Source organism: Dromiciops gliroides, chromosome 1 (genome assembly GCF_019393635.1).
Source record: "Dromiciops gliroides isolate mDroGli1 chromosome 1, mDroGli1.pri, whole genome shotgun sequence".
NCBI lineage: Eukaryota > Metazoa > Chordata > Mammalia > Microbiotheria > Microbiotheriidae > Dromiciops > Dromiciops gliroides.
In genome coordinates, this window is record NC_057861.1 from 498,684,451 (window position 1) to 498,711,675 (window position 27,225).

A 27,225-nucleotide genomic window follows, 5' to 3' on the forward strand; every position below is an offset into this window, starting at 1 on the left:
AAATTATGGATCTTGTATATTTTTCTGGACACCTTCCAACTCCTCCTCCTTGTCCTTTGTGAATAAATGATATATTACACATTTTCTTGGACCATTTGGAAAACTGGAACCAAGTGGGTAGTAACAGTCCAATTAAAATGTATCACTTGTATTCCCAAATAATTTAAAGGTATTCAGATGTCCATATTTAGCTAAGCTCAAAGTATTCCTCCTACTTGCCCATCCCCTTTCCTCATCCCTCATTCAACCCTTTCTCTCACAAACATTCCTGTGACTGGAGTGAGGAAAGCTCCTTCCATAACTCCATTTAAGAAGGGCACCTAGGCCAGCCATGTCTTTATTTCGCATCCAGTTGTACTCCTTTGGACTTCTCCATCATGCCCTCTACAGGCATGGCCCCCAACCTCCTGTTTTTCACCTTTCTTTTGTGTGTTGTCTTCCTCCATTAGATTGTAAGCTCCCTAAGGGTAGTATCCCTAGCACTTATCACAGTGCTTAGCATTTAGTAGGTACTTAATAAATGTTTATAGTCTCCCTCTCCCCCCCCCACTATGTGTTGGTGTCTCTGTCTCTGTCTCTGTCTCTCTCTCACACACACACACCCCTCTTTTATTGGGTATCACTTTCAAATAATTACCATTAGTTAGCTTAGACTAGACAGGAAAAATGGCACTAATAAAAATGTGGACAAATGGATTTCCCCTCTTTTAAAGGTGGCCCTGGACAATGCAGAAAAGGTCAGTAGCTCTGTGCCCTGTCTTCTCTCAAAATATGAAGTGGGTTCCCACTGGGAAAATGTTATTTGATCCATGCAGATAAGTGTGTATGTTTTTATGTTGGTAGGAGTAAGCTGGAGCAGTTAGAAAAACTGAGGACTCAAATCAATCTCTTATGGGTCTATTTCCAAAGAGCCTGAGAATGCCTGTATGAGCCCTGGTATAAGGAAATAAGTAATGTATAGCTCTTGTTTACGACCCTGCACAAAGAAATCAAGGCAACAAAAAATGCTAAATAAGACAACAAGTGGGAAGGGCTGATAGAGAGTTGCTAGGGGAGGGTGGCATTCCAGGGTGAAGTATCAGCAAAAAGAGTAAAGAAATAAAAATAGATTTTAGCTAGATAGCACTGAACAAAATGTGTCTGTGCGCATACACCAGCTCTTCACCAAAGAAAAGAAAATCCAAGGACACAAAGCCAGCCGAAGCACAAAATCCTTAGGGCGAGTAATATCTTCCAGGTGGGTGTACCCAACAGCACACAAAGATGCTTGACAGGTCATTTACAACTGACTGTCAGGGTCAAAACAACAGTGCATTTGGCAACCACTAAAACGTGATCGTCCCCCCTGGGCTCTCTGTTATTGTTTGTTTTAAACCACCAAACAGTTTAAACGGCAGACATGCCTGACAACTGTTCAAACATATGTAGGTGCAACTTATTAGCTTGAAAAATAGAAATAACTCAAGGACAAAGTGGGGGATGGAAAGCTAGTTGCCACCTTTTAGGGGGTAAGAGGAAGGGGCAGGAGTGTTAAATTACTTGGCAAAAGAAAGAAGGTGGTCATTTAAAAAGCATACCACCAATATGGTATATGGTAGTAACTGCTAATTCTTAGTGATAGACAAACAGCAATGAATGGCCTTGGTGGCTGGATGATTATTATGAAAGAAAGGTCCCTTGCCCCCAGTGCCTCTAAGATTTGTTCATTCTTGCAGCTAACAGTAGGTAAGGTTGGGTGTGGTAGCCCACCCTTCAATCCCAGCTGTGGTAGGCTGAAGCTGGTAGATGTCAGGAAGATGCTGAATCTCCATCACTGGAGTTCTGAGCTCCAGTGGTCTTTGCTGACCTGGTATTCTAAGGGGAGAGAGACCATCAGGTTACACAAGGAGAGGCAAAATAACCCAGGTCAAAAACAATGGGTCAAAGCTCCTGTGTCAAGAATGGGATCCAGGGGGCAGCTAGGTGGCACAGTAGATAAAGCACCAGCCTTGGATTCAGGAGGACCTGAGTTCACATACAGCCTCAGACACTTGACACTTAACTAGCTGTGTCACCATGGGTAAGTCACTTAACCCTCATTGCCCTGCAAAAAAAAAAATGGGATCCAGTTCATGAGCAGCCCCTAAACTTCCAGTCTGGGTGAAATAGGGAGACCAAATCTTAAAAACGAAACAAAAAACCAGGAGCTAAAAGGATCTTTCTGAAATTTTTGCTGGGGGAAGGGCTGGGTTTTTAATTTATGTGTGTAGAAAGAAAATGGAGTTAGACTAAGTTCAAATCAATCAATATTTATTAAGCACCTACTATGTCCCAGGCATATAAAAAAAGGCAAAAGATAGTCCTTGTCCTCAAGGAATTTATAAACAATGGGGAGACAACATGCAAGCAAATATATACAAAGAGAGATACAAAATAAGAAATAATTAACAAAGAGAAGACACTAGAATTAAGAGAGGCAGGGGAAGGCTTCCAATAAAAGAATAGATTTTAGTTAGGACTTAAAGGAAAGCAGAGAGGTCTGCAGTTGGAGATAAGGAGGAAGAGCATCCTAGACATGAGGGACAGCCAGAGAAAATGCCAGGAGCCAGAGAAACAGAGCATCTTGTTTGTGGAACAGCCAAGAGGCCAGCATCACTAGACAATGAGTCCCTGGCATGGAGTAAGGTATAAGAAGGCTGGAAAGGTAGGAAAGGGCTAGGTTATGGAGGGCTTTGAATGCCAAACAGAGCATTTTGTCTTCGAACCCAGAGGCAATAAGGAGCCATTAGAGTTTATTGGGAAGGGGGGGGTGACCTGTGCCTTAGAAAAAGCACGTTAATAGCTGCATGAAGGATGGATTGGAATGGGGAGACCTAATAATGCAGGCATGAGGTGATGAGGGCTGGACTAGAGTGGTGGCAGTGTCGGAGGAGAGAGAAGGGGGCATGGTGGAGAGGTGCTACAAAGATGAATAGCAATAGGTTGGGTATGGGAGGTGAGAGACAGTGAGGAAGCCAGGATGACTCTTAGGTTGTGAGCCTAAGGGACTAGGATGATAGTAGGGCCCTCTGCAGTAATGGGTGGGGCGGCAGGGGAGTTAAGGAGAAAAGAGAATGAGTTTCATTTTGGACATGTTGAGTTTAAAATGTCTACTGGACATCCAGTTTGAGATGTATGAACGAGAGTTGGAGAGGCGAGTTTGGAGGTCAGCAGAAAGTTTGGGGCAGAATAGAGAATATGAGAGTCATCAGCATGGAGACAGCCATCTTTGGAAGCTGATAAGATCACCAAGTGAAGTAGTTTAGAGGGAGAAGAAAGGAGGGCCTGGGGCAGAACCCTGAGGGCCACCTTTGGGGAGGTGGCCGTGATCCGGGAGAAGATGGAGCAAAGGAAAACAAGAAGCAGTCAGATATGTGGGAGGAGAACCAGGACAGAGGGGTTTGCCAAAAACCTGGAGAGAAGAGACTATCGAGGAGGGGAGAGCAACCAACGGTGTCAAAGGCTGTGGAAGTCAAGGAGAATGAGGATAGGAAAGAGGCAAACCCAAGTACTTAGTATCAAACTGATTTTTATCTCAAAAATAAAAATATACATTCACTCATTGTAGTGGATGAAAACTGAGCTCCCATGTTTAAAATAAAGGCTAAAGCCTAACTGAGCTAGGGAAGACCATCTGGGGGGGGGGGGGCCCACGGAAGTTTAAGTGACATGCCAATGATTATGTTTTCAGTTAACCGAGGAAAGTTCCTGAATTTCTCGGGACATTAGTTTCCTCTTCTCTAAAACGAAGGGCAAGGGAGGAGGAGGAATTTTAAATTCCTAAACTGAAGAAAGACAGGACGTTAAAGAAGATGACACACAGGACTGGACTAATAATACTCAGATCATAAAAACCATATATGACCCAAGGCAGGGAGTTATGTGAGCAGAAGGACCTCAGGGAATATTCTAGGAGAGAATGATCAGGGATAGGTACATGAGGAAGGAGGGATTAAAATCCTGTTTTTTCTTCAAAGCCCAGCTCAGGTGTGACTTCCTTCATGAAGCTTCTGATAGCAGGTCAGACCAAGTCATTCCCTCACTGCCTATAGGATGAAATAAAAATTCTTTCACTTTGTGTTTAAGGACCTCCAGAATCCAGTTTCTAGATACATTTCAATCCCTATATGATGTTATTGTTCATCTTTCATTTCTGAAGAGGACCAATGACACCAAGGGGTGATGTCTCCACTGGCATGTGAATTGGATTGAAGTGAGGCAGAGCTGCACAGTCATCAGCCTCACTCTTCGAGAGAGAGTAGCAAGACAAGACCAGCAATGACCCAGGATGCAGCGGATGGCCTTGGCGTCTTTGATGTCTGACAAAGCTCTAAGCCCTCCACAGAGCCTACTTCTGCTGCAGAAGGAGTGGGGAGCACCTGAGAGCATAATTCATGAATAATAGATATTATTTCAGGGAAGAGATGGAATCACTGGAAAGAAAAAACTAGAGTATATCTCAAAAGGGAAAAGTTTTCTATGTATTATTCAAAGGAAGCAGACTGAGTACTTAAATTCAAAGAAAGAAACAGGGAAAAATAAGAGAAGTTAAGCACATGAAGGAAGTAACAAAGAAATAATTTTGTGGCACAACTCAATTGAACTATAATCCTATTTTATTATTATTTTTTTTATAGAAACTAATTAGAGTACCTACAAAGAGAGATCAGAGCTCTAAGGAAAAAGGATATATTAGGAAAGGAATAAGACACAAAACAAAAACTGAAAATGAACCCACCTCCTCCCATTCCCAATTTAAATAACAACCACTGAAAAAAAACACCACCACCTAAAAACTCACATCACAGTCTAGATGTAAGGATTTACAAAAATGTTTGCAAAATCTGACAAATTAATTTGACAAACAATCAGGGAAAAGAAAGAGGAGCTGGCAGAAATCACAAAAGAAAGATACAACAATTCAATTAATTTCATTATTCTGTTCCTCCAGGAAAGAACCAACACCATTTCATCTTGCACTGAATGTGGGACATCTTTTTCAGTTTTAAAAAACAAAAAGAGTGAAAAGAAAAAGAGAGTGGGGCTTTGGGATCTAAAAACCCTATTAAGAGTAATCTTAAAAAGAATGAGCACACACACAAAAAATCTAAAAGCTGTGAAGCCTTGATACTTAAGATAATAAGTGAAATTTATGACTGCTTCCTTTCCCAGCAGACAGGAGTACAATTAGAAGGCTAAAAACAACAGACTCTTTGTACCAACATGCAATGATTTGCTTATTCTGTTACAGACAGGGTGGGAGATAAGGGTTAACCCCAGGAGAAGGAGGGTAAGGAGCTGGTTAAGTGTGTCCTTGGGCATGGGCCTGCACACAGTTTATCCTCAAAGTGAAGTACTTTAGAAAATTGCACTGGCAATAGACAGGAACTAGCAGGGGGTCCTCTACAACATTTCGAAGCTGCTGGTTATGCAATCAGGTCAAAGAAAAACAAGCCATTTATCATAGGCTGACATGGTTTTCCTCTATTGTGGACCTTTAAGTAAGTGATAACGATTTTTAAAGTTCTCTGTTTATTCATGTTATTACGTAGCTGTAGCTTTCTGAATGAATTATTAAATGAAAAAAACCTGAAAATGAAAGAGAGCAAATACATGTACTTTGCTTTTCATCTTTTGTTACACAACACACACAGGTTTTAGGATGAGTCCACAGCCATCACAAAGAACAAAGCAAAAAGTTTTCTCACCTTTACGTAGGGTTGGCTGAAGACAATGTGAGTCCCAGATACTCTCAAAACTCTTGCAAGAAGGGGGTGGGGTTGGCACAGACTATCCAGGACAGTATCTCAGCATATCCCCCCTACAGCAATTCTTAGATAGACTGCTTGTCTTCCAAGTCCTACACCCTTTGCATTTCCCTTGCTCTATTGGCATATGTAGAGGTAAGACTGCTAGTATAACATAGCCTAAAGAATCGGACAATCCTCAACTGAGATTTTTTTTGTTTTGCGGGGCAATGAGGATTAAGTGACTTGCCCAGGGTCACACAGCTAGTCAGTGTCAAGTGTCTGAGGCCAGATTTGAACTCAGGTCCTCCTGAATCCAGGGCTGGTGCTTTATCCACTGTGCCACCTAGCTCCACCCTCAACTGAGATTTTAAGAGGAAATGCCAGGAACCCTAAAGAGGTACAATTGAGGATGTCTCAAAAAACAGTGAAGTATGGCACAGGAAAACAAAGGGCATCTAACTAATTCTACATGATATGGGAGATACTCATTCAGAAGATGAATGATGAAGGCTGGAACAAGTCCTCATTCTTCTTAGGAATAAATGTGCTTGGTTGGCTAGAAGGGGGTTTGTGATGCTAGCTGGGATCTGTAGGTTAGATTCTCTGAGCACTGGCTCTTAATGCACGTTTGTTATGTGAAGAGTTCCGTCATGCATGTCCAACTTGCAAGCTATGGAATCATCACTACTGGTACCTGGTCAAGGGCCCCACTACTACTAACAACTGTCACAATGCAACTTCCTGAAATGGCCACATGCAGTGTGCAGAACGTGGAGGCAACGACTCCTGATTCAGTGTTCTTCACACAAGACCATACTTGTAACAAATCTCTCTTGGAGAGATGCTTAGGCTGGGGATGAAAGAGCAAAAAGAACTTGTCTGGATGAATCCATAGTTAATTAGGCAGCTGCACAAACCTATTTATATGAGGTGACAGATAAGAGCTGCTGACAGACAAATAGTGAAGCAAAGCATTTATTATAAAAAATGCAGAGGGAAGGTTGAGGTGTTAATTTTTAAGGCAATAATCATAAATCTAGTTGTAGCCTATTACTCTATTAACATTATATCTATTTCTACATACAGTGCACGGCTGATGAATCCTTTTCATGTATTTTTTTCAAGGTTTGAACCAGGGCAGCTGGCCAAGAAGAACGGATGGCAGGGGAATCCTTCCCCCTCCCTTTCACCACTCCACTGACCCAACATACCCAGATCCCACAGATGCACTGATGTGAACAACTACCAGAAGAGACCCTTCCCCCCAACCTTGCTGCCAATCCTCCTTTCCCCCTTCCTCCTCCTGGTTGGACACTGACCTTCCTATCTGTACCCCTGAAGTCAGGAAGCCAGAATCCCTGTTCCATGTGGTCCCTGGGACTCATCCACACCTCTTAATTTCTTTTCTTTTCTTTTCTTTTTTTTTTGTGAGGCAATGGGGGTTAAGTGACTTGCCCAGGGTCACACAGCTAGTAAGTGTCAAGTGTCTGAGACAGGATTTGAACTCAGGTACTCCTGACTCCAGGGCTGGTGCTCTATCTACTGCGCCACCTAGCCGCCCCTCACCCACACTTCTTAATGGTGATAGGCTAGGGCCCTTCTAGGCCCACAGTTCTACAGAGGAGACATGGCTGCTTATCTGACACTGCTTGCGTGAGCTGGGAGTCATCAACCATAATTCTTCCAGTAAGATAGAGAACCACCATTTGTCCTCTATGTCCTATGTCTCTCTGGGCCCCACTGGGTACTTCTGTCTGACATGCCAACACATCCACAGGGCCCCTGGGTCTTGCTGGCTTTTAGACTTCTAGTCCCTTCCATCCAGCCGTGTTACTAGTGTGAGGTCTTCGAGAGCAGGGACTATGTCCCTTTTTCTATTTGTATCCTCATCATTTAGACCAGTACTTGGAACATGGTAAGTGCTTAATACGTGCCTTTCATTCATCCATTTATTTAACCAAGCTAAGCTAAAAACTCCCTATCCTTGTTATCAGAAGCAGCATGGTTCATACAGTAAAAAGCTTACTGGATTAGGAGCAGGAAGACCAATATTCATAACCCAAGTCTTCTACTTCCTACGTTTGCAATATTGAGAAAGTCACTTTACCTCTAGAGACCTTAGTTTCCTTATCTATAAAATGAGAGACAAGAAAACCCCTGAGGTCCCTTCCAGCTCTAGGTCAATAATCCCATGACATCTCTTGGTGTCAGTTTACCCATTTGTAAAAGAGTTGCACTAGAAGATCTCTAAGGTTCTTTCCAGCTCAAAAATCCTATTTTAAATGAATGTTTAATGAGGTATCAGAAGTAAAGTATTTTGTAAACCTTAAAGCACTATATAAATGCTAGGTATTATTTTTTGTTGTTTAGTACTTTGTGGTTACAAAGTGCTTTATATGCCTTTTCTCAGCTGATACTGACAAGAACCCTGTGAAATTCCCTGGAACTTTTATCTACATTTGACAAAAAAGTGAAGCCCAAAGAGGTTAAAGTCATGAGGCAAGTAAGTGAGAGAGCTGGTACAAAGGTCTAAATCTAGTGATACTTCCATTACATTATAGTGCCCTTCCTACACAATGTAAGGATAAAACAGAATTGAGCAAAGATAATCTGTCTATGAAATCAAATAAACATCTTATGATATTAATGATGCTGTACTGAATGCAGTTGTTCAAACTCCAGAGACCAATTTATACATTTGGTTATACATTTGGTTCTAAAATGCCTTTATTTCTCCATGCATAACTGTAAGGTTTTTAAAATCCTGTTACCTAGTAAATAAACATTTTGGAATCAAAGTGGAAATTCAGGCTCTAGAAGACTAAATTATGCTTAGAATGGAAGCAGAGCAGAATATTCTCTTCCCTCAGAGAGTATTTCAGAAAAGGAGAAGTCAATAGGCTGGTGACCAGAAAAAACAAAAGCAATATTTTTAAGTATAATGTATACAATTGTATAATTTGCTATCAATGTTTTAAAAGCTCAAAAACTTTGCAGAATTATTTATGACAATATTTACTGTCTTGTTAACTGATGTTGACAGATTTTTTATTCAGATTGTAGATAAAAATGTTTTTCTTCCTATCTTAAAAAAATCAAGAACAAGTCAAGAATAGATTTATTAAAAGTTTCATGCTTACGCAAACAAACTATGATACTCAGATTTAAAATACAGGAAAATTATTGAGGATAACATCAAAAAAAAAAGCAAAACCCTTGAAAGACTATTAATAATTTACCCTCTTTAGTTCACATGGGAATGTTCATTCAGCTTACCAAAAAGGAGTCAGAAAATCACATTTGCTATGAATAAGGCCTAGCAACAACAACAACAAAAATACAGAAGCAAAGAATTTATAATATTATATACACGCTTATATAGAACAGATACTCTGGGACAAGTTATTTCATGTTCCAAAAAACATTCTTTGATGCCTCAGGAGTATTATACTAAACAGTTGAAGAGGAAGTTCAAGGGAACATCCTAAGGTTTTTGTGGATAGATACCCTTAATTCTGGGTTTCCTCTAGTAAAGTTTCTTTATTCTTCATTGTTTCCTGTACAGTAACGTCTTTCATCACAAACAGAAAAAGTAACTAGCTCCCAGTAGCAAGATCAGTCACAATTCACTTCAGCTAGCTGTGAACTAAGGTACACAAGTGCTGAAATATCCAAGACAAACAAAAGGAAGTAACTCAAAAAGCCAGAAGAAAAATCAAGTGTTCCCTGTAACTTCCAACAGAAAATACCAAAATTACCACTATCTGACTCAAATATAGTGACTATCAAACAAGTCCAAGAAAACATCAAGATGAGAATGAAGCTACTTTCCACAGTCTAAAAAGAAAAACAAGACAGGACATTTGGGGATCTACCACAAATTCTTAAAATTGTTTTCGTTCTTAGCTGTAACAAGGCTGCTTTTATCCAAAGTTATTATTATCATGACAGTTTTGGCATTTGTAACCCATGCCATCTGCCCTCAGGATACACAGGCACACTTTAAAAATACACAGTTCAGCATTAAATCACTGAAAACGCCTTTTAAAAAAAAGCAGCAAACACATGGCCTACCTGTTTGGGCACATTAATCTGAAGAGAAAAACTCTGCACCATGGTCTGAAGGTCAACAAATTCTGTTTTCGACAGATTTAGCAAGAAGAAGGAGATACACAAAATAAGGCAATCTTTTCTTTTCTTTTCTTTTCTTTTTAATGCCCTGTCTTCAATTTTCCAAAGTCAGAATTTAAATGCTGTTAGTAGGTGTGCTGAGAGCCACTGTAACTATCGTGAGGGTCAAAAAAAGTAAAACAGGCAGACAAAGATGTCTCCAAAAGTGTAACAATGGGAGCTATTTAATCAGGAAATTTACATCTTTGATATCTCCCTAAATCAAAGACTTCAGAAAGGAGATGAGAAAAATGGTTATCAATGAATATTTTCTCATTACAATTAAGCCAAATTCCTAATATAGTTGGGTAGGTCAATTATGAGAAGCAAATGACCAAAGTACATTATTCAAGTTATTTTTACATATTAATTATTTCAGCAAATAAGAGATTAAAAAGTCAAGACTAAATCATTTTCCCTAAACTTTTCAGAGATTAAGACCTTTGAACCAGGTTAAAAAAAAAGCTTAAGTATCTAATAAATCTCAAAGGTAAATGTTCCAGTTGGTTCTTTAACACTTATGGTTTTTGCTAAGAAACTGCGTCGTTTTCAGGCAAAATACAGCAAATGACAGATGCACAGGGGCGTGGAAATTAATTGGCATCAAGAAGGAACCCTTCCTTTGAGTAATGGAGAAAAATATAAAGTCACATGTTTTGATGAGCTTACTTTTCCCAGCCTTAATAAAGCATATGCCCCATTAATGACTAAGATCTGCAAACAGATGCCTAACCACATAAAATAAAAACCCTTGCTCAAATACTAATTTGCTGAGTGTCACGCAACCAGCAACCACTGAATGGAAACGGGTGTTACTAAATGGAGTTAGGTGTAAACAAATTTAGTCAAAGTTTAGTTGGTATGACTTGGTTTTCTGTCTCATAATGCTGTCTTTCATATACAAAGATGATGTTCCTGAATCACCATTAGGAAGGCATATATTTTGAGCTGTTTTCTCAGGAGTGATGATAAATTTAGATCAATCCATCTTACATTCTCTCAAAAATACAGCATTCTCAAATAGTTGTCCTCATGAACAATGGAATAAATTTAAGAGACAGCTGGTCAGGGTTAGGGGTATGACCATAGAACAAAGTAAAGCTAAATAACATGCACAGAGCTTAAAGTCATGACCTTTGTCTCATTAGGATCATGCTCTAACCACCTAAACTAACCTTAATCATAGACCTGGTATGATGCAGAATAAATTTTTGTGAGGTACAACATGTTCTAAAATCTTAGCAGCTGTGTGGGTCTTTTTGTTTTTAAGGAAGTCCAGGCTGACTCCACCATCACCCAACCATTGATCTTTTCCAGGGCTTAAAAATACAAGAGCTGAAATGTAAAACTATAAGGTGACTGAATCAACATGAACAGTATCCCTAAGGCTATATCAGAAGAGATGCCAATGCCAATTAGGTACAAGAAGTATCTAATTCCATCATCTGAAAATGGGTCTGATGACTCCTGCACTGGTGAAAATATCAAAAGTGAAAGAATTACGTGGAACACAGATGCACAAATCAGATTCTCAAAAAAAAGGTAAGTTACCTGGCCATCCCTAGACTTGCAAAATTGGCCGGGACAATTAGCACATCAAGCCTGGAGAAAGGGTGAGTTCCCAGGGTGGAATGTGCTGCTGAGAGGCATGGAGAAATCAGCTGCATCAGGTTCTCTTCACAGCAGTGTTGAAGACTCTCTGGGGCAAACACCCGATAAGGAATAACTGCCTGAGAAGCAGCATTGGGATTCTGGAATCGGCAAGGGTACTCCATGTGACCACACACCCAACTGGCACACCTGAGTGGGACATAAAATAAATAAATGTTGCAGAAAATCTGATGATGTTAGTATTTGTGTTGGAAGAAAGGAACATCTCTAGACAACACACACATTCCCTAAGAGGCAATAGTAGAGAAGGGCTTCCAGAGAAGACAGCTCATTTGCATTCTTGCTTTTTATATGTCAAGACAATGGTTACAAAAATACAGGGTATCAACATTATTGATGTTCTTGAGTGGAACTGATTTGGTTACTTTCATCTAAACAAAGTGAAAAGTTGCAATATTTTGTTGATAATAAGTGAGGAGGAGGGGGAGATCCTAAGGCTCAAAATGAATTGAAAAGAAAAAACAAAAAGCAAAATTCTGTCTTCAGTGATGTACTTTTAACAACCATTATGGGAAGAATTTTCTCAGTAGTGTATAATATGCAACCCAAAAGAAAAGAAAAAGAGACAGTAGGGCAAACTAAAGATTCCATTCTGAAATTTCCTGGAATAAAAGACTTAGAAGTCATTTATAACAATTAGTCAAATTAATGCAGGTATGGTCTTTTTCAAATGAACACAAGCCTTTTTTACTGAAAGGAAACCGGCATGCTCTTTACAAAAGCCACTAAACGTTATTTCTATTAAAGAAGGAACATGAGAGCTACTTCTGACACAGTCATTTTCAATCAACTTACAATAAAGGCTTGACAATGCAAACACTTTAAGGAAACAGATCAGGGCTCAACCTGCACCATCTGACCACCACCAGTTGTTTTCAGCTGAGCTACAATGAGCCTTGCATTTATGAAATGCCTTTTATCCACCCAAGCCCAGCCCTCAGGAGATTCATAGATCAGCTATATAAATAAGCCTCACCCATGACTGAAATCAAGTGGTAAAGGACAATCAGCTTCCTGCCCTAGTCACATTATACTCTCAGAGCTCATGACAGGGCCTGGCACAAAATAAAGCCTTAATAAATGTTTGGTGATTGAATGTGATATAAAAGCATAAGGCAACAACAAAACTTATGTCAAAAAGATAATGAGGACCCTGAACTTTGGTGATAAAATGGAGAAAGAAGGATGGAAGTGAAAGATGTAGAAATGGAATTCACAGGAATTAGTAAATATAAAGAGCTGACAGAAGGAAGAAGAAAGGATAACTTTATGAAGTTTCAAGCTTTGTATGACTGGGAAACGATCATGTCATCAAAAAGATGAGGGGAGGGAAGAGGGATGTTAAGGAGCAGCCTTGGGGAGACCTGATGTCAAGTCCCACTTGTGATATAGACCAGTTGTGCTACACAGAGAAAGCCACTTCAGTGCTCTAAAACTCTCTAAATCTGTAAGTTGCTGAGAAGGTGCTGACCCACCTACGCTGGTAAAGGGAGTTTCATCCTCTCGGAGTTCCTTTACTAAGAGAAGCTAAGGTCTAGTCTCTATCCCTAGATTGCTTTATTTGTTGTATTTCTATCCCCAGCAACCAGTATAGTGTCTGGCATAGAGTAGGCACTTGATAAATGCTTGTTGATCGACTATCACCAGGAAAGATGGACAGATTTTGAAGTTTTAAAAGGAAGATCCGTTTGATATATTGAGTGGAAATGTGACCAGGAAATCCAGGTAGGAATGTTTGTAGGTGGTAGGAAAATTAGAACTGGAGTTCATAACCAAAAGTCTAGCTTTGGTAGTGCTCTTCATTCAGGTGATAACTGAAACCTTGAAAGTAGAGGTATCAAACCCAAATAGCAATAGACAGCTAAGGATCCATAAAAATCCCTGCAACTGCATTTGAGGGAATTGAGGCAACTGGGTGAACCACAGTGAGTCCTTGGGACTCAATTCTGGACCCAACTCAATTCCCTTTCTATTCGATTATGGGTCCAGTCCAACTTCGGTCTAGTGAGAAAACTTCTATTGAATTGTGGGGATTGCAAGAAAACTTGACTGCATTGTTTGAACCTAGTCCTGCATGGCTGGGAAATTAGACCACCTCTACCTGCTGCTTAGAGACTCTTAATGTATATGTTTTATCTGAAAGCTGGTCCCATACTGGTCAATCAGTTATTTTTTACATTGCAGGAAATAGGATGGGACACCTCTTTTTCTGAACTCAGGGAACTGTACCTATTCACTCTTCTACTTTCTAACTTGGAAAGTCCCTAATCATTCATTCCTCCAATTAGAACAGATTACCTCAATTTTGAATTCTGGTTAATTGTTTTCTTTTAGTTAATTGATTTTATTAATTACTTGGTTTTATTTCATTTATTTATTTTTTGTTGGTGAAGCCATGAGGGTTAAGTGACTTGCCCAGGGTCACACAGCTAGTAAGTGTTAAGTGTCTGAGTCCTCCTGAATCCAGGGCCAGTACTCTATCCACTGTGCCACCTAGCTGCCCCCAATTACTTGTTTTTAATGTAGAAAAATCTGTATCCCCCTATATTCAGGGTCTAGTGCCAAAGCTGAGGAAGGCTACCAGACCCAATTTTTTTGGCATTTGGCATGTATTCCTTAATAAACTGATATGCTCAGAAGCCCAAATCTTTGTTTCTTCAGTCGTTTCATCTTTCAGCAAGCCATACATATTGACTTAGAAAACCACATATAACATTATCTATTTTCTACTGTATTTTTATTTACTTTTTTAGATATTTTCCAATTACATTTTAATCTGGTTAGTCACATGAGGGAATCCTGGCATGTTTGACACCTCTGTTCTAAAGGAAAGGGGAGAGAGAGAAGAAAGCTGCAGGTGGAGAATTAGAGACCTCCAAACAGGAGAGAGGCAGAGGCAGAGAGGGAGAGTGAAAGAAACCAGCAAAGGAGACAGAAAAGGAAAATTTAGTAGTACAAGGGGAACCAACAGTGTCCAGAGAGTCAAGAGTAGAGAAATGAAGTGTGAGTTCAAAACTACAAGATACTACAAAAAGATTAGGATAAGGATTGAGAAAAGAGCCACATCCAATGGTTTTAGGAAGTAATATCAAAGAGTAGGTTCAGCAGAATGACAGAAGAAGCCACATTACCTCATGGCAGAATACTTGGATAGTGGCTGTGCCTATGAATCCCAAAGTGTAAGGTATGAATTATGAAGTAACCCAAGATAATTGAAACATAACATACACCTCCTGCCCCTGAGGCCTTCTACAACACAGGGAAAGCACTTCTCCTCCTGACTGTACTCCCATACTTCCCTCCTGCTCTTGCCTGCTGTGGGGCAGGCTTACTGTGTCCTCACAGGATGCAACATTATTCTCCCACCATAAGGATGGACTTCATGGGAATACCTCAAATTGTCTAATTATATACCTTCCTCAGTGGACCTTCCTCCAATCACCCTGCCTGGATTCATTCTTCAATAGTTAACACGTTTTGACTCTCTTATTCCTTCCTATTCCAGTAATTCTAAAGCCTCACCTGCTGACATACAATGCCCATTTCTCATCCTCAACTTCATATTACCCACTTATTCCCATCCACCAGGGAAAAGGGCAGGGGTCCTAGGCAGGGTACTAAGTGAGGAGCAAGTACAGAAGCAAGCTGCAGCTGTGTGGAGGTCCCAAAGTGGGGCCCCATATCCAGCCTTATCCACAACCAAAACCTCCAGGGAAATGACCAGATCAATTAGCCCAGCTGAAAGAAGAACCTAGGGTTCTGCCACTCTGAACCTGCAGAGTCTTCCATTGGGCTCCACTGACTGAATCTAGCAGCAGCTCACTGGAGCTCAAAATAGAATTGCTCAGATTCAGCTCCAGATCATGAATTTGCAGAGCTCAAATAAGGAAGACAGGGCTCAGAATCTTCCATAAATCATACTACTATGGGAGGGAGAAGGTAAGATATGAAGGCACTGAAGACTTCCAGGCACGTAGCCCAAACTGTCTATGAGATCTTAAAATAATGGAAAACTGAGTGCCTTAAGAAAAGAGCAATAAAAGGGCAGGTGGCACAGTGGATAAAACACCTGCCCTGGATTCAGGAGGACCCGAGTTCAAATGTGGCCTCGAATACTTGACACTTACTAGCTGTGTGACGATGGGCAAGTCACATAACTCTCATTGCCCAGCGAAAACAAACAAAAAAGAAAAGAAAAGAGAAGAGAAGAAAAAGAGCAATAAGTTCCAAGAGAACATAAAACAGGACCAAGTACAACACAGGCCTTCCTACTAAAAGTCTGCAGAGCTGACTCTAACACAAAATCTGAAATCACCAAGTAAGGCTGGAAGAATGAGTAAGTAAAGAAGAATCAAGACACAAATTTAGAAGAAGAGAATGGCCTCAAAAACTCTACACACAAAGCTTCAAAGAAAGACACAGCTTGGGCACAAGTTCATCTGGAACTCCTGTAAAAAATAAAGCAGGGGCAGCTAGATGGCGCAGTGGATAGAGCACTGGCCCTGGAGTCAGGAGTACCTGGGTTCAAATCCGGCCTCAGACACTTAACACTTACTAGCTGTGTGACTCTGGGCAAGTCACTTAACCCCAATTGCCTCACAAAAATACAAATAAAATAAAATAAATTTTAAAAACCTGAATAAAATAAAATTTAAAAAAAAATAAAGCAAAAGTTTTTTGTTGTTATTGTTTTTTTAAAAAAGAGTTGGGGGCAGCTAGGCGGCACAGTGGATAAAGCACTGGCCCTGGATTCAGGAGGACCTGAGTTCAAATCCGGTCTCAGACACTTGACACTTACTAGCTGTGTGACCCTGGGCAAGTCACTTAACCCCCATTGCCTGGGGGGAAAAGAGAAAAAAAAGAAAAGAAAAAAAGAGTGAAAATGATTTTATAAATGAAATGAGCACTAGAAGAAAGAATTATAAAAGAAAAGAGTATTAGAGAAAAAATTTTAAATGAAATGAGAACTATGAGAGAAAGAATTATAGAGAAAATTAAGTTTGGTACAAGAGGAACAAAATCTTATCCAAGGAACAGATGTCTTCAAAATTAGAATTAAAAACAGAAGTTAATGACTCTATGAGATAACAAAAATATTAAAACAAAGGCTTTAGACTTTTTAATGTTTATGTTAATTTTCTATTTAACATAAATTATATTTATACTTACTATGTTATAATACATATATATCCCTCCCTCAGAAAACATAGAAATTCTAGAGCTAGCTCAATTCACCTTCTATTCAGTTATGGGTCTAGTCCAATTTCTGTCTTGTGAGAAAACTTTATTCAGTTGTGGGAAGTGTCAGAAAACGTTATTGTATTGTTTCATCCCAACCCTGCAAAAGGAAGCTGGATCACCTCTACCTGCTGCTTAAAGACCCTTAAATAAGGACGTAGGTTATGATGACCAGAAAAACAGTCAGATACTAATATTAATGAAAGGAGTTTTCTTACAATTATACATCTCAAGCAACCTATATGTTTTATCTGAAAGCTGGCCCCATACTGGTCAATCAGTTATTGTTTTCTTGTCCCTTTGGTTGAATGCAGATACTTTCAGGGAGTGGGATACCTCTTTTTCTGAAATCAGGAACTACACCTGTTCACTCTCAACCTCCCAGCTTGCCAAGTTCCTAATCTTTTCTCCAATTAGAAATAAGATTACCTAATATATTGTTTCCTTTTAATTAATTGGCCTTATTTTATTGTTTCTAATGTATAAAAGTCTGTTTCCCCCTATATTTGGAGCCTACTGCCAAAACTAAGGAAGACTACTGGACCCAATTTTGGGGGCAATTGGCATGAATTGCTTAATAAATCATAATACTTAGAAGCTTGAACCTTTGTTTCCTCAGTCATTTCATCTTTTACCCACCAGAGAGTATAGATTAAGGAAGGGATTAGTCCAAGAGCAGACTGCATCAAACTTAGAACACTATTTCTGAGCACACCCATCTCTCATCATCCTCTTCGTTATAAAGAGAGGAAAGGAAACAAAGAGAAGATTAAGTATAAAAGAAGAGGAGGGAAACACACAATTAATAATAATTTCTGTGGATGTTAATAACATGAACTCACCTATAAAAAGTAAGATAGCAGAATGCATTAGAATCCACAATCCAGCAATATGCTGTTTGCAAGAAATATGCTTAAAACAGAACACAGAGTCAAAATAATGAATTGGAGCAAAATATATTATGCTTCAGCTAAAGTAAAAAAGGAAAAGGTAGCAATCATGACCTCAGAAAAGGCAACAGCAAACATAGACTTAATTAAAAGAGATAAGGAGAGAAACTACATTTTGCAGAAAGGCATTGTGGGGACCAATTTTTAATTGGGGAGTGCTAGCTAAGCAGCTTGCTGCAATATTGGGGCAAGGAATAAAATGAAACAAATATCGCATCAAAGAGAATAATATTTAAATGAAAAGTTAAATGAGTTAAAGGGAAACCAGACAGTAAAACTATAAGAAATAAACAATGGGAATCTCAATTGGTTCCTATAAGACCTAGGTAAATATAATTTTTAAAAAAAGAGAGAGAAGTTAAGGGCTGGAACAGAATTTTAGAAAAGTTAGATATGATAGCCCTCTTGAAAAAACTGAATTTCTAAGCTACATGTGGTACCTTTACAAAAACTGACCATGTATATGGAGTGGGGGAGGAAACAAGAATTTAAACACTGCCTACTATGTGCCAGGCACTGTGCTAAACATTTTTATCAATATTATCTTATTTAACCTCATTGATACTAGGGCATAAAAACTTCACAAATATATTCAGAAAAGCAAAAATATTAAACCAATATTTTATAGACCATAATACAATAACAATTATATTCAATAATAGGTCTCTAAAGAATCAATTAAAAGCTAACTAAATGGGGCAGCTAGATGGCGCAGTGGATAAAGCACCAGCCCAGGATTCAGGAGGACCTAAGTTCAAATCCAGCCTCAGACACTTGACACTTACTAGCTGTGTGACCTTGGGCAAGTCACTTAACCTTCACTGCCTGTCCCCCCTCCACAAAGTTAGCTAAAGACTAAATAACTTAATTACTTATCACCATTAAGGAGTCATAATATTTCTTTGTTCCCCAATGCTAATTCCGAACTATTTCTACCCATATCATCCAGCAACCTTTTATACTTTAGGGTTCATGCTGTCCAAATTTATCACCTCATTCAGATTTTAGTAGCCTTTTTATATAAACCCCCAGGAAATTCTTCTTTCTTCCTCAATGAGTTCAATGTCTGGTTCACATTCTTTCTGTTCTCCTCAACTCCTGCCTTCATACTAAAGGACTTCAACATATATACTGATATTCCCTTAAATTCCCTAACTCCCCAGTTCCTAAATATACTGAATTCCCATACTCTACTCCTCACCACTTTAGCTACACAAAGAGAAGGTAATGCCTTTAATCTTGCCATCACTTATAAATATTCCACTTCCCACATCCATGAACTCAGAAATTCCTTTTCCTAATTCCTTTTCGAAATCTTATAATTTTCCATTATCCTCTATGCAGTATGACTTCTCTCCTTTTTTATTCATCCTTGCTGTAACCTCCATTCCCTTCTCCCCTCTCCTTGCTACTACTAGATCTTCATATAAGGTCAAGAGGGAGGGAAACTGAAGTCCCAGTTCAGGCATCAATTAGAGAAAAGGGGAGTCTCTCCCCTTTGGACATGGAGTTCACACTTCCAGTCATTGTTCTCTGAAATCCCTAAGAAGAATCTTATAGATAGATCAGGGTGCAGGGACCTTTGAACCAGTCATTGGTCAAGGGCTTATAGGACTAGGAAATCAAGATGTAGAACCTGAAGTCAGGCATGGATAAGGGAATTCCCATGAATGCTCAGCAAGGGGCTCTGGGACTTGATGCAAGTAGGGAAAGCAGATCTATTCAGCACATATGAACAAGAAGAACTCAGGCAAGGGATGCCAGACAACTGAGGTGAGTCATTTTTGGGTAGACTGGTACCAGGACTTTGGTCATATGAAGAAACTTATATAGGACCCAAAATATGGTCAGGGTGGTCCACTCTTTTCCTGACCTTTAATCAGAGGAATAGTCATGGTTAGTTCCCATTACCGAGACAGCCCCACCAAGGCAAGAGGGTTACCTGATTTGAGAAGTACCACTGGTTGATGCAGTAGAGTTATAAAAGGATACCAGGTGAGGATCCTAATATGTTAATCATGCAAACCTATTCCAAAAGCATTTGAATTAGGCCATTATGACCACTACACAGGGTGCCTTATTATAACCCCTCAGTTCTTTCTCAAACTATTAGCTCTACACTGGCTTTACTCTCCTATTTCCTATCTCAACCCTTTGGTGAACTAAGCCTCAATCTTGTTTTACTCCAACTAACTGCCTCCTTTGTACCTACTCACATATTGCTGAATAGATTTGGAAATCGTGGAAATTCTGAAAACTGAGTCATCTACAAAATTATATTACATAAATAATCCCAACTGGATCCTCACTGTAACAAGATAATTCTTCTACTCCTCTCCATAAATTCACAATTTCATTCTCCACAGCAACTGTTCCAATCCATATCATCTCTACTCAAGCCTCCCACAGCACTCTCTCTGTGCACACTCTTGGCTGAGGACCTCATCTCATTGAAAATAGCTATAATGAGAGGGGGCAGCTAGGTTGTGCAGTGGATAAAGCACCGGACCTGAATTCAAATCTGGACTCAGACACTTGACACTTAATAGCTGTGTGACCCTGGGCAAGTCACTTAACCCTCACTGCCCCGCCAAAAAAAAAAAAAGATGGTTATTTTCCCTAGAGAATAGAATGGATATCAATGTAATGATAAACTTTGAGTCCAAAACAAAAATGATGATCAAGAAAATAGTTATAATGTCTTTCCTAAATTTTCTGTTCTCCAAGCCAACTATTCCTACTTTCTTCAAATAGTCCTAATACAGCATATTACCATTCTAATAGTTCTCCCCTGGACAGTCTCCAACTTAATAATGCCTTTTCTATAATGCAGTACTCAGAACTGAGTACAATATTCTAGACATAGTCTGACCAGGATAAAGTACAGCAGGAATATTACTTCATCATTTATGGACATTCTTAATGCAGATTAAGATCAAAATAAGAATTATATAGTTAATTCACATTGAGTTTACTGTTTACTAACCCCCAAGACATAACCTTAATGACCAATCCAAACTCCACTGATAACTTCAGTACCTTTGAACCTTTTTCATAATTTCATCATTTTTGTTGCCTTTTGGGGGATTTTATCTAAGTGTCCAAGCCTCATTTGGGGCAATGGGTCCAAAGTAAAGAAAATGTTTTTTAAAAGTGTCGCAATGCTTAACATAGTAGAAGAATCTCCCAGTGGTTAGTGCATATTATATTTCTGTTATAAAGTTCAATAAAATAAATAGAGTTTGGACTTTATCAACCTTACAACTGTTTTATTTACTAAAATGTTCAGTAAGAGTGGGCTAGATACTTCATGGGGCTGATCTTGGAGAAGAAATAGTCTTTCTTTAATTTAATCCACATGAAGATTGATCAAAAGTTCAGTGACCAATAAATACTCTGGCCAAATTTCTGGACTCCAGATGAAAACTTTAGGAAAAAGAAAACCTGTAGCACATTAGACTCCCTGTAAAAGTTACATTTATGTGAAATGATTTGGTGGTCTTAGGAAAGGGTGAAGTGGTGGGAGGAGCAAGGCAAAAGAGACCAGATGTGAACATAATCAGAAACACCACTATACTTGGCACTAAAAGATACCTTTGTTAGAAAGAGTAGCTCTTTACATGTAACGGAAAAAATAAAATATCTAAAAAAAAAAAAAAAAAAAAAAGAAAGAGTAGCAAGGAGTCAAGGATTTTGTGAATAAAAATATGCCATCACTCTGAAACTTCTAAAGGAAATCTTTGAAAAGCAGAGTAGCAATACAACTTGAATAGGACTAAGAAAATGTAAACTAACATAACCATTAACAGTTCATTTTTAGTGAAAAGAGATCAATAGATGAAGAAAGGTACAAGTAGGGATCATCTAGGCCTTACTGACTATAATAAATCAAGGTAAATCAAGACCCAAGGAGGTATGTCTACTTATAGGGCTACCACCTTTAGCTATACCCACATTTCTCTATAGCCCCCAAAATATTTGAAATTCTAACCTTATATGGTAGCAATATTCCATCAAATACCCAAATGCTACAAAACCTCCTCAGTGAAATATATAATCATTTAAATCCAACCATCCAGATGGAAAAAACAAAGTGGATGAAAAATGCAAGGAGTAGGATAAGGCCAAAGGCCTTATTTTTCTCCCTTTGATTTTTTTTTTCATTTATATCCATTTTTTTAGCAACGAACATTTATTTTATTTTTTCCAGTTACAAGTAAGGGTAGTTTTTTTCAGCAATAAACATTTATTTTATTTTCCAGTTACATGTAAGAGTAGTTTTCAACATTCATTTTCATAAGATTTAGAGTTCCAAATTTTTCTCCCCCCCTCCCTCTCCTCCCCCCTCCACAAGATCGCAACCAGGTTATATAAGTACAATCCACAAGTGTTCTTTTTATCAGTTCTTTCTATAGGAGTGCATAGTAAGCTTCCTCATTAATTCCTTGGGATTGTCTTGGATCATTGCATTGCTGAGAGTAGTTGTCATTCATAATTGCTCACTGAACAATACTGCTGTCACTATGCACAATGTCCTCCCAGCTCTTCTCACTCGATGAACATCGATGTTCATTAGTCTTTCCAGGTTTTTCGGGGATCATCCTGTTTGTCATTTCCTGTAGCACATGACCATTCCACTACAATCATATAGCACAGCTTTTTCCATCATTCTCCCTTTGACTTATGAGTAACAGATTAAAAGCCCATAACTCAGTTCAATTTCAAATGGCAGTGGGTCAGAGAGGGGTATGGCTGGAGACTACACAGAATGTCTACTTTCTTACCAGAAATGCCCAGAGAAAGGGGGTATTTTTCTCTTGGTATCCCTGAGCATTCCTGGGAGAGAGTAGATTAAGGTGACAAGGCCCCAAACTTTAAATGCCAACAGATGCTGAGATGTACAACTCACTACTGCTTTTCAGGATGATTTTCTTTTCAATCACACATTTCTCTGTCCCCTTTCCCACCAGTCACACATTTTCCCATCAGCAAAACACTCCCACTTCCATTCCAATCAGCCTAAAAATAATTCTTCACTGAAAAAAAAAAAAGGCAGTCAGGTGGCACAGGGGATTAGAATTCTAGGCCTAGAGTTAGTAAGACTCAGCTTCCTGAGTTCAACTCTAGCCTCAGACACTTACTAGTTGTGTGACCCTGGACAAGTTATTTAACCCAGGTTGCCTCAGTTTCTTCATCTGTAAAATGAGTTGGAGAAATAAATGGCAAACCACTCCAATATCTCTGCCAAGAAAACCCCAACTGGGGTCACAAAGAGTTGGATATGACTGAAAGATGACTGAACAACAAAAAAAGTTGAGGATCACTGATCTAGTTGACTCCTTTAATTTTATACATGAGGACACTGAGGTCCACTGAAGTTAAGGAACTTGCTTATGGACACAAAAATGTAGAGTCCTATTTCCTGGCCTCTTCTTCCCTGTAGGGTGAGAGACACTACTTCACTGACTACACCTGCTTCCCTTCCTCACCTTGACCTCTTAATGAACCAGTTCAACACTACATTATCCAGTTCTATTGATTCCCTTGCATTGTATCCTATAGCTGATCTTGCCCTGCCAAGCCTCTGCCTTGGATTACTCTTACCATCTGCTCAATATCTTTGCTCCTACTCACATGCTTCTAAACAAAGCTAGAAAAAAACCCACAAAACCATGCTGATTAGATATACCACAAATGTATGCTATGTAATTTCAACTGGGTCCTCACTGTGGCAAGGCAATCCTTTAATATCTTTAATCTTTTAATCGACTCAGTATTCCACTCACCACAATGGCTTTTCAAGCTGGTGACTTTTTTTCATGACCCTCCTGCATGACTCTCATTTCTCTTTCCGTTGTTTCCTCTACCTCTTACTTTATCTTCAAAGTCCTTTTTGAGCATCTCTATGGCCTGAAACTAATTCACATTTTTCTTGGAAGCTTTGGATGTAGGAGCCCTGACGTTGCTATCCTCTCCTGAGGGTGCACCTCGATCTTCCTTGTCACTAAAGAAATTTTCTATGGTCCTCATCTTTCTCAGTCTACTAATCTTGCCTATCTTTTACTTGCCTTTTAACTCCTTAAAGTGAGGAACTGTTTCCAGGCTGCACTGTCCCAAGCAGGGGGTCCCAGGTGATATGATTTAAGGAGGGGCAGGTTCTTCACTCACTTGGCCTATTTTCTGTTTGGTAGATAACCCCAGGTCAACTTGCTAATTAACCAGACAGCAAAACTTTGTGTGCTGTGGTTGTTAGCTTCAACACGCCTGAGCCCATCCCCCACCTGGCCCACCACAACTCAAGCCTACTTCCTGGTTCCCAGCAGGGGTAAAAAACCCAAGTTCTGCCTCAGCACCAGCAGAGACCCCTGTAATCTCCCCCCAGCCAACTGCTCAGACCTCTCACCAGACCGTGAGCTTAGTTCCAGATGACATTGGCACTGCAGCTTATTCAAAGGCTCTGCGGGTCTCTTTCCCTAGCCTGGCCTGCCTGGGACTGGATCTGTCAGTGAGATCGTGGGGTTGGGTTCCACTCCTGCCCCGACACAGCAGCCCCCTCCTGCCAACCTTCTAAGACATCTTTGGCTCCACAATGACTTTTTCAAACCTTTTCATCCCTACTCAAATCTCCCATGGCTCTCCTTCTTCCCACCATTTGTGCTGAAATCCGTATATTCATATATCACTTAAGAAATTGGGGTCTTTATCTGAGAGCTCCCTCATTTCTTCTTCTCATCTCACATCACTCAGATACTTTCTATTTCTATCTCCTCCTTCATCCCTGTTTCATATAGATGGCCTTCTTCCTTGCCAAGGCTTACCCCTCTACTTGTAAAAACAATCCCATTTCATCCGATCTTCTTTAGAAGACTGTCCCTTCTATCATCTCTCTCTAATTTATTTTCATTCTCTTACTGTCTTATGGATACTTCCCTATTACCCACAAGCATGGCCATGTCTTCACCCTCCTCAAAAAATCTCACTTGAATCAGCTCTTTTTGTGCTAGCAAAGAATTAGAAACTGAGGGCATGCCAATCAACTGGGGAATGACTGAACAAGTTCTGGTACACCGTTGTAATGTAATGAGGAGCAATATGATTTCAAAAAAACATGGAAGGACTCTCATGAACTGATGCAGAGTGAAGTGAGCAAAACCAAAATACTGTACACAGTAAATATTTCATGATGAACAACTATGAATGACTTTACTATTCTCAGCAATACAATGATCTAAGACAATACCAAAGGACTCATGATGAAAAAATGCACCTCCAGAGGGGGGGAAAAAAACCTGATGGAGTCTGAATACAGACCAAAGCATATTTTCACTTTCTTTTTTTTCTTTCTTTTTTTCGGAGAGGGGAATGAAGGGGTTTGTTTTATTGCACAAAATGACTAATATGGAAATATGTTTTACATGATTGCATATGTATAATCTATATCAGATTGCTTACCATCTCGAAAAGGGGAGAAGGAAGGAGAGAGGGAGAGAATTTTTTACTGAAAAAAAATTTTTAAAGGATGTTAAAAATTGTTTTTACATGTAATTGGGGGAAAATAAAATATTTTTTATTGAATAGAATTTTATTTTCCAAAATATATGTAAAAACAAATTTTAACATAATTTAATTTTTTTTTTTTTTAGTGAGGCAATTGGGGTTAAGTGACTTATGGTCACATAGCTAGTAAGTGTTAAGTGTCTGAGGCCGGATTTGAACTCAGGTACTCCTGACTCCAGGGCCAGTGCTCTATCCACTGCGCCACCTAGCTGCCCCAACATAATTTTTAAAAAATTTGTATTCCAACTTCTCTTCCTCCTCCATTCCCACCCCCCACCCACTAGAACTCAAGCATTTCAAAATAAGTTATACATGAGTAGTCATGGAAAACATTCCCACATTAGCTAGGTTGTGAGAGAAAACAGTAAAAAAAAAACCCCCAAAACTTCAGATTGAGGAATTGTCAAAGAGGAAAAAATTTTTTTAAAAAATGTGTTTCCAGGGGCAGCTAGGTGGTGCAGTGGATAGAGCACTGGCCCCAGAACCAGGAGCACCCGAGTTCAAATCTGGTCCCAGACACCCAACACCCACCAGCTGTGTGACCCTGGGCAAGTCACTCAACCCCAATTACTTCACCAAAAAAAAAAGGAAAAAAAAAGAAAGAAAATGTGTTTCCATTTATTTTCAGGTACTATCACTTCTTTCTCTGTAGATGGATTGCCATTATCAAAAGTCCTTCAGGGTTATATTGGATCACTGCCTTGCTGAAAATAACCACGTTTCCCAGCAGATCATCTTACACTATTGCTGTTATTTTGTATACAGTACATTTCACTCTGCTTCAGTTCATGTAGGTCTTTCCAGGTTTTTCTGATTGTATCCAGTTCATCATAACCTAAATAAAGTACCTTAAACTTGACAAAGAATTTTCTTCACATTAGCCCAGCAAAGTAGGTACCATATGTTTTGCCATTATACTCAATCATCATAACTATTTCCCTCCCTCCTATTCCCTTCCCATGATATTTACTCTATTTTCTATCTTCTTTTAAACTATTCCTCCTCAAAAGTGTTTTACTTCTGACTGTCCCCTCCCCTACTCTGCACTCCCTTTTTTTTTCACCCTTCCTTCCTTATCCTCTTCCCCTCATACTTTCCTGTAGGGTTAAATAGATTACTCCTCCCAACTGGGTGTGAATGTTATTCCCTCCATGAGCCAGCTCTGATGAGTTTAAGGTCTTTGAGCTAATTCTGTGTTCCAAATTTTCTTCCTCCCTCTCTCCTCAACCTTCCCTATGAAATCAAGCAATTCAGTATGTCATACTTGTGCGGTTATGCAGAACATCTTTACCTTCCTCGAAAGTATTTTGCTTTTTACTGCTCTGTCCCCCAATCTGCCCTTCCCTCCTTCCCCTCTCCCCCCACCTTATCTCCCTCCCCTCCCTCAGGGCAAAAATATATTACTATACCCACTTGAGTATGTATGTTAGTCCTTCTTTGAGTCAATTCTGATGACATTAAGGTTCACTCACTCCCCAATTCCTTCCCCCTCTTCCCCTCCCCTCCATAAGCTTTTTTCTTGTTTCCTTCATGTGAACAACCTCTCCCCAGACCATCTCTCCCCTATTTCTCCTATACCTCAACCCTATTTTAAAGATGTCATTCTGGGTTACATAGGTGGCACAGTGGACAATGCACCAGCCCTGGACCCAGGAGGCCCCAAGCCCAAATCTGGCCCCAGACATAAGACACCCCCCAAAGAACAAAACATATAAATGCTTTACAGATAGCATCCCTTCATATTCAGTTCAGACCTGTGTCCTCTGTTAATTCCTTACTGAGATAGTTCTTATGAGTTCAAAGTATTATCTTCCCATGTAGGAATATAAACAGTTTGATCTTTTAATATCCTTCATGAAGTCTTTTTCCTG

The 27,225-nt window shown here is 39.5% G+C and overlaps 1 protein-coding gene across 3 annotated transcripts in view; it reads right to left on the bottom strand.

Moving 5' to 3' along the window:
- Nucleotides 1–27,225, bottom strand: part of LOC122736585 (aminopeptidase O (putative)) — a 495,791-nt gene that overhangs the window by 375,603 nt on the left and 92,963 nt on the right. For all 3 annotated transcript variants that reach the window (XM_043978914.1, XM_043978916.1, XM_043978915.1), the window contains one exon: nt 11,490–11,738. In XM_043978914.1, coding sequence (XP_043834849.1) covers nt 11,490–11,738 — 249 coding nt within the window. The remainder of the gene's footprint in view (nt 1–11,489; nt 11,739–27,225) is intronic.